General features: G+C 34.6%; 2 protein-coding genes across 2 annotated transcripts in view; one reads left to right on the top strand and one right to left on the bottom strand.

Annotated features, from left to right (window-relative positions):
• Nucleotides 1-1560: 1560 nt before the first annotated feature.
• Nucleotides 1561-5409, bottom strand: LOC102590613 (uncharacterized). The gene is made up of 3 exons (XM_006342929.2): nucleotides 5205-5409; nucleotides 4932-5111; nucleotides 1561-2028 (listed from the first exon to the last, which is right to left on the bottom strand). Exons 1-3 carry the CDS (start codon nucleotides 5245-5247, stop codon nucleotides 1709-1711), a joined length of 543 nt encoding a protein of 180 aa, XP_006342991.1. The 5' UTR covers nucleotides 5248-5409; the 3' UTR covers nucleotides 1561-1708.
• A 1002-nt stretch (nucleotides 5410-6411) lies between these two features.
• LOC102590276 (mini-ribonuclease 3-like) overlaps nucleotides 6412-8553 on the top strand; it is a 7135-nt gene continuing 4993 nt past the window's right edge. Inside the window, exons 1-3 of the mRNA XM_006342928.2 lie at nucleotides 6412-6706; nucleotides 6802-6923; nucleotides 7901-7990. Of these exons, the coding sequence (XP_006342990.1) occupies nucleotides 6481-6706; nucleotides 6802-6923; nucleotides 7901-7990 (438 nt within the window). The 5' untranslated portion in view covers nucleotides 6412-6480. The remainder of the gene's footprint in view (nucleotides 6707-6801; nucleotides 6924-7900; nucleotides 7991-8553) is intronic.

Raw genomic sequence — 8553 nt, 5'->3', positions numbered from 1 at the left:
TATATATATATTGAAAAGAAGGGAAGAATATCTTATTAAGTGGTCCAAAACTAACATGTAAAGGCAAATCAAATTCTTGGTAGGTACAAGAAGAAGTTTGTTAAGATATGTAAACTATATATTATACAAGTATATAGAATTAGTATCAAATAATAATACAAGTCCCTACGCTCATCATGATATATATGGGACACAATTGTGCCGGCATGTGAGTTTATTTTTTTAAGTACAAAGCCAACACTTTAACTATATATATATAATCATCATCATATTCAATACCCTACACAAGCCATGGCCAAACTTCTCTTCTAATTAATCTCATTCTTATCCTTAATTTCTTGATTTATACGTCTCTTATGAGTAATTAAGATGCAAGACTAGCTAATCTTCTTTTACTCCCTCCGTTCCATTTTATATGTCACTTTTTTACTTTGCACTTGCATTAAGAAATGATGTAACTTTACCCTTCTACCCTTATTTAATGTTTTCTTAAGTCAATTTTATAATAAATGATGAATATATTTTCAAGATTAATCAACTACTCTATCAAGGGTATAATAGGCAAATTATGGTAATTTATGCATAAATTTTATAAAATGACAAATATTGTGGTTCAACTATTTATAGAAAGGGATGACATATAAAATAGGACGGTAATACATATGTGATTTTAATTTTAATTAGCATGTCCCTTTGACTGTAATTATTAACTTTTGGTCTTTGGCTTTGATTATTTAAGAGTATTAAGTACCATGCCCCAATATTAATTAATTAAGTTCTTCTTTCCATGATTGTTCGAATGGCCTAACTGATTTAATTTGTTAATAATCATTAGTGTAAGCGTGTGCTTCATTCTAATGTCATCATTCCATTAAGTTCCTTTAGATACGTCTCCTTTTTATTTAAATTGTTATTGTTAGTAGTATATTAACCAAAAACCAAATCTTAGCTTGAAAAACGTTGGAGAATATTATTTCTTGTACACTAGGTGTATACATCCTATTAATTAATGCACTAAACTATGATTCTATCTTTTTCCTTGATAAATTAATACTACTAACTAAACTTTTGAATGAACTAAAGTTTGATGCATTATGCGCTGACGGCAATTATTGATTCGCTAATACTCTTCGTTTCAATTGCTTTTGGTCCGTTCAAAAAAGAATGTCTTTCTTTTTTAGCAACTCTTTAATTCTAACTTTCTACATACATAGGCAATTCATCGTTACTTAAGAACATAGGATGGTTTATCGCTAAAATCCATCGCTATTTCCGCGATTTTTGGTGCTCCCATTGCTATGAAAAGAGCAAGAAGCTTCATATTGAGGCGGAATATCTTAACGCAGTCAAGAATCATTTTTGGAAACTGAGAGCCTCTTTTGCAGTTATTGGGATTTTGGACCCTGGCTCTTGTTTGCTTGAGTTGACACTCCAATAGTCTCAATAATTATTACTACGTCTCAATCCCAAACTAGTTAGGAAACATCAATCTTCATATTTGCGTAAGAAAGTGTTCAAATGTATTTACAAATTTCTTGTCAAAAACCAAAGATTTGGATATAGGGATTAGGCATCACTTCATTGTCCAAGCAAATTCATTACTTCAACATGTGTTTATATTTGAAAAGCCAAAAAAAGATGAAAATCAAACCTGAGGATAAATTTTTCATCCAAGCCTACGAGTATTGGAATTCGTCAGAGTAAAAAATTACAAAACTGGGATGGACTTGGCTCGAATAAAGTGCTTGAGAATGGCTTTCTCCTCATCAATGCGCTTTTTCTCCTCTTGATCTTTTGGCTTAACTCTTCTCTTTTCTTCCAACATCCACTTAAATAGTTCACGCTGTTGATTCTCGGGTATTGGTTCTCGTACAATCACAGGCTGAAGAGTAGGTGTAGCAGTGACTTCCTTTTCCTTTTCACTAACTGTGCTAGCAGCTACTGTTGAAATAGAGTCGCCAGGAACATCTAATATTTCTGCTTCCTCAGTTCCCACATCCTTTTTCTTAGTCCTCATGAAAAGGTAAGCTACACAAATCACAAAAACAGATGGAAGTACCACGAATGTAAAAGCAAGTTTACGGAATTCTGAAAACAGAACTGTAAAGACCGGCAGCAAATAGCTGTCCAGGTATCATAGGTTGTGAGCATGGCAAGGGGATACAGGAAAGAAACATGCTACTCTACAAATTAACAATGTAAGATGGAAATGAGAGACACAAAAAGAAGCAATGAATGTTAACTTGAACAAATATTTCTGTTCTTTTAAAAACTAATTGAGACAAATAAAGCAGGAAGATCAATTTATTGACCTTTTGCTTCTTCTTACCAGTAACAATTAGAGCACAAGAAGATGACATAAACATTCCATATCATCACATGTTTACACTAAACAAATATAGTGCACACAAAGGAGTTCCACTTGTATGCATTTCTAGAAGAACATTATTGCCATCACTAGGAGAGTAGAATTACGCAAAAAGATAGAGCAGCACAAGGACTACTAGCCAAGTAGTAGATCCTAGTTCACAGTACATCCAGTTTCATACAATTCCATTCCATATTAAAATATAATCATGAGTAAAGTGCAGCACCAAAGAAAAACAGTTACAAACTATGCTTACTTCTTTTCCAAGTTTAACATGGCATTGATTGCAGAAACTTCCAAGTGAAAGTTCTGGACCTTCACCTTATGGTAGGTCAAATCTAAAAGAGAATCACTGTTTAGAGCATAGATGAAATTAAAGCCAAATAACAGTTGCAGAATGGATGTTAGAAATGGGAATCAGAGCTGAACATGTGCTTTAACAAAGTTTGGTGGACTCGATCAATATTGCTTGCTTCTAAATTATTAATTGTCCTTGCTGAAACTAACTTAATAAAGAGATACAGTACAATTAAAACTTATGACTATTTTCTTTAAGCACAGTCATACTACTGGACTATTTACTGTGAGTCATATGTTGCTCGGAGTCTCCAAAATTGTTGCCACACACATGTCGGATCCTCCAAATGGCACAAGTTTTGGAGGGTCCGACGCGTAACTCTCGACATTATTGAAGAGTCCAAGCAAATAGACTGTGACTATGGTTCCATTTTACAAGGATATGTCTGTTTTGATAATTTCCATCACTGCTAATAACAACTTTTGGAAAGTTCTTGTCACGATTCCAAAACAATCAGTACATTTCTGATGATCATTTGGCCCCTTTGACCAAAATAATCTGCACCAGATTTGGACCACACAACTTTCATTCAACCATCATAAATCAGATGGAATAAACCATCATTTTAAACCAGCTCGATTACACCATTCAAGACATTCATGTTTGAAACCATGGTATTCAAAGTACTCGAGTTCGTAAAGTTATAATATCACTATAAAAGAGTGGAAATGATCCTCCACCAAAGGTATCTTACTCTTCCATAATGATGGCAACGAACATGATGCATGAACTGCTTGGTAAGTTTTCTATTGTACGGATGCAGGGCAATATATTCCAAAGAAGGTACAAAACACAAAAGCTTTACAAAAAACTGTCATGTCATCTTCACTGATAGTGCAGTTTTCAACCGTATACGTTCAGACATTCTTGGGTAGTATTTCAAGACCCCTCCATGTCGTACTTCCCTCTCTTACCCTACATGTGAGAATTATTTTCCTCTTTAGTGCAGAAGGGCAAGGTGAAGGCTTTTTAGACTAAAGATGGTTGCATTACTAGTTATTTATATCAGTCTGTTCGGATTTAAACCTTTTTGGTTTAGGACTCTAAATGGATCACATCATTCAAAATTCAGAACAACCAATATGGTGCTTGACACATAAGCAACAGAACTTATGTTTATTGTTTGTGGCTTGTGGTGTCACATAACAATCACAAAACACTCAAACTAGAAATGAGGAAAACTGTGTCTATTGACATACAACAAGAACCCAAAATGAAGAGAAAGCAAACCAATTTAGAGAAACAATGGAACAGGGAAGGTTGCAAGAAAGATAAGAAAATGACTAGTGAGTTCAAGGATGACTGGAGGTTTCTCCCATTTGTAAATCATTTTCTTTTAAATCTGACAGCTGCTGTAACAATGACATAGTTACTCTAGGCCTATTGCAACATTACTCTGTATCGTCTCTTCAGTAATTTACCTAATCAAAGCTACTTACCCTGCCGCCTAAGGAACAAGGATAAGTACGCATCTAGAATGGATTCTCAAAGAAAAGAAAATTCTTCTGAATTATGGAAATGACAGTATGAGATATAAGCCGCCTTAATTGAATTATGAAAAAGAAAATAAGCTAAAGACTGTGAAATTTGTCTACTAATACAATAATGAAACTCGAATACTAAATAGAAGTTCCATGACTATCAACTTTTTCCAGCACTCTGCACCCTTTCCCTAGAGACTTCCTTAAACAAGACTTGATTGCATTTTCTACGGTGAACTCCAATTTCAGCATAACTGTTTAAGAGTAGATCTTGGACCTAACTCAACCCCAAAAGCTAGCTTATGAAGGAGGATGGCCCAAGACCATATGGGGAGACCAAATTCCATTGTGATGTGGCACTCCAACACTACTAGGACTGGACATCTAAAGCATGGACAATATAAGACAAGGGGATCAATGTCGAAAACAACGAAAGGGTATGAGTTTAACTCTCATACCATGTTAAAGAACGGATCTTGAGTCTGACTCAACACCAAAAACTAACTTATGAATTACCTACACCATATAAGAGACCAAATTCCCATCCCACAAACACATGGGACTCCAACAATAACATCACCATAGCAGACATGGAACGAAATTACAACATATAAAGCAGATCCTCAAAAATGCCCAAGTCTAATTTCAAAAAGCTCGGAACCTTATAATGAAATTAAAAAGGCATTATCCAACAATGGAAAAAAACGAAGAGTAAAAGAGTAACCTCCAATAGAGAAATTGACAACCAAAAGCATAGGCCATAGGTACTTGTAACGGCGAATAAAGGATTCCTTAGGCGGCTGAGGAGGTGGAGCCGCACCGCGCGCCATAGATGACGGCGCCGTGGGCACCGACACCGGCGTCGGAGAAGATGCCTGTTGTTGCTGAATTTGCTTCAGCTGCGCTGTAAATCCGAATAGAAACGGATATTATTATTTTAAAAAATGTCATTCTTATAGGAGATTCTTCTCGATTGAGAAAATAATTCAGCGATTACCTTTCTTAGGTTTATTAATGTATAATTTTGGAGACACAGCCATTACGTCTTTTCTATAGCTTCCTTCTTTCCTCTTTTCTCTGCTGAAAATTCACACTGTTTACAGTCTTCAGTCGCCGGCCGTCGTTTCTTCTTCTTCTTCTTCCCGTTGAGGTAAATTACGGCAGTCGCCATAAAACGACGACGTGGTAACCCAGACTTGAAAAAATAAAAACAAATTAATTAAAACAAAATGCAGAGAATTTGCTCTTTTAATCCTTGAAATAAAGGCAAATTCTGAGTTTCGTCCTTATGATATCTAATTAATATATTTAATCTGTAATTAATTCAATTATTCAATTTTGATCATTTATTTGTGAATTTATGCAAATTTAATAAAGGGATTGTAACACTTTGGCCATATTTCATTAATTTTAATTTTGATCCTTGTAATGTATAACTAAGCATATCCGATCTTTAATTATAAATGTGTTTTTTTATTATTAAGAAGTATTTATATTGTTCATCTTATAAATTTATACTCAATATATTGAGGATATAATTAAGCTACAATAATGACCGTTATCATGCTTTTAAGTAAATTTGAATTAGTTATATGTGAATCATCACAAATCATATTTATCTATTTCAATTCATCTCATATCAAACTAGACTATAATTACTCAAACTGTTCTCCTATTTTTGCTGAATGCAGGCACCTCCTAAGTAAGTTGTTTAATCCACTAATGAATCATGTGTACAAAGAGCAAAACTTAGTTATTGATCAACTAGCACGTTTTGGTACAGAACTAACATGCTAGGACATTCGAATCTTCGAGTAGCCTCTTACTTTTGTTAGTGATCTCATGAAGGAAGGTCAAGAAGATTCTTTACAAACAAGAGCCATAAATTAAGCGGCAATGTCAAGCCATGGAACATCATCTTTTTCTTTTTGTAGTATTAACAATTGTGAAAATAGATAGTACTGAAGATATCTTGTATAATGTTGACGGACATACGTTTTATCTTATCTATCAAAAAAAGAAAGAAAGAATTGTCAGCGGTTTCTCCCCATCCCTTAATATATATAGTACTCCTATATAATTACAGAATTAGATCAAATTATAACCTGAAGAAGTTATGGGACCTTTTTTACAATTGCAACAAGTTAGGGGTGTTGTTAGAATTAACCCTAACAAACACTCCGTTACTAAACGGACTAAATGCCGCGGAATACAATTTATCCTTTGAAGATATATTGTCCCGCGAGTAGCTGAAGAATTACTGTAATTCAACAATGGCGATTCTTCTTCCTTTGTTCTCCATATCCCCAATTGTAAAAGCTTCTTCAGTTGACACAACCCAAAGACTTCCGTACACTCCTCACCGTACAACTCCTAAAAAAACCCAAACCCCTGATTCTCTATCCGCCATTTCAACTATCTCCTTGTCCCCTTCTACCAGCCGGTCGAATATTTCAGTGTCGGACCTTCTCAAACGTGAAATTCCTAGGTCTACGGAAGGTAGTAAACGACTAATTGCTTTCTCTTTTGTGCATAGTTTGATTTTGTGCTTTGTATTTTATACATGTTGATGTTATATTTTGTCGTGTAAATAGTGAAACCCGATGGAACATATATGGGGTACGACGTATGGCTACCAAGAGCACACAAAGTTGAGAAGCCTCGGTCTGTGTTTAATGCAGCCTCGCTAGCTTACATTGGAGATTGCATCTTTGAGGTTCTGATTCACGCTTATACTTGTTGATTATTGTCAATTATTATTATTTTTTTGTGTGAAAAACATAGGAGTACTAAATTTGGGAGAATTATTGGAATATCATTGAAGTGATACTAATCAGTGAGAACTTTTTTATGCCATTTTTATTTTGGATTGATATAGAGGAGAGAATTAAGTTTGAGTCATACTGTTAGGTGAGAGGTCCAGTAGCTATATGTGTCACTCACTCATGCGAGAAGTTCGAAAATGTTTAACCTGATGAGGAACAGCCTCCAAAATGGCAAACTTAGGTGGAATAGTAGCATCCAATATCTGGATCTCAGACTAGTAATTTGCAAAATCTCCCATCTAACACTTAGTTGGGGAAAAAACCTCATTACTTTCGTATAGTAACGATTTAAACTCATTTAGAGGTTACATTTAGTTTTGCTTTTGGGCATACTATTGTTTAGATGTAATAAAACTTCAACTATTGCGGTAATATTTGTGTCTGATAACTTGATACGATAGGAGATATTACTTTTAAAAAGATGGCAAGCTTGGACCAGGACAAACATGTAACCTTCTTAACTCTACAAGCTGCTTAGGGTAGATTTTCCGCGTTCTATGTGACATTTATAAAGACAAGTTCCAACCATGTGTAGGAAGTAGATGTGCATGTGAAAATACCCGTGTTTCCTTTTCTCTTTGTAGTGCATTGTAACATCTTTAAGGGCAACTTTTTACCTCTACGTAGGAAGTAGATAAGCAAAATTGGTATTTACATTTCTGTTCCTAGAGTCACTTGCATTAATGGTGGGTACAACTCCAGTATCTTCTATTGGAAATTTGAATGATTGGTTTCTATTGGGAACACATGATTTTCTTCAATTACTTGTAGTAGTTATGTATAAAAGTTACAGTATCAAAATTGAAGAGTCAATAGGGATGCAACTTAGAAAGTGTATATCTAATTTTGTTGAGCCTTCGATGTGCAGCTATATGCAAGAAGACATTTTTTGTTCCCACCATTGAGCATCGAAGAGTACAATGATCGAGTCATGGCAGTAGTACGTTGCGAGGCACAAGTATGGCTACCTTACTAGTCTTAAAGACCTGATGAAGATTCATTCTATTGATATATGCTTTCTATGATTTTCTTATATGATGTCTCCCTCAAGGGAGAAATCTGTTTTAAGAGTACTTATTGATGTCTGCCATAAGAGACAAATATGTTTTAGGATCATCTTGATAATCCTTTTATATCCTCTTTATGGATTTATATGGGGATCAAAACTCTTGAAGTTTTGGTTCCCTTTTCCTCCACAATTATGGAAATCTTTCACGGCTAGTTACATGATTTGAGATTTTAAAATAGAAAAAGATATAAGGGATGATTTTACTGCATAATATGTGAAATCTTTTGTATTTACTTGCATGACAACTGGGTATACATGCTTTGAAATGTTAAGAACTCACTCTTTCTGCTGCACACTTGTTTTAACTTTTAAGATGACCCCTTTTATCTTTCATCAAAAAACAAAAAAAAACCTCTTTTATCTCAATTACCTAGGTTTCTATTTGAGGAGTTGTTCTTCTTGATAGGTATCTGAGAAGGTATTAAGACAGATTCAAGAATATCACTTTCCCT

Source organism: Solanum tuberosum, unplaced genomic scaffold, assembly GCF_000226075.1.
Source record: "Solanum tuberosum cultivar DM 1-3 516 R44 unplaced genomic scaffold, SolTub_3.0 scf00040, whole genome shotgun sequence".
In the NCBI taxonomy this organism is placed as follows: Eukaryota; Viridiplantae; Streptophyta; class Magnoliopsida; order Solanales; family Solanaceae; genus Solanum; species Solanum tuberosum.
Note: the sequence above shows the minus strand (reverse complement) of the source record. Positions and strands in the feature narration are given on the sequence as shown.

Coding starts and splice junctions, on each gene's coding strand:
- LOC102590613 (XM_006342929.2), bottom strand. CDS start 5,247: ATGGCTGTGTCTCCAAAATTATACATTAATAAACCTAAGAAAG. Junction 5,112..5,204: donor CATTAATAAACCTAAGAAAG/GTAATCGCTGAA, acceptor TCGGATTTACAG/CGCAGCTGAAGCAAATTCAG. Junction 2,029..4,931: donor TGTCAATTTCTCTATTGGAG/GTTACTCTTTTA, acceptor TGATTTGTGTAG/CTTACCTTTTCATGAGGACT.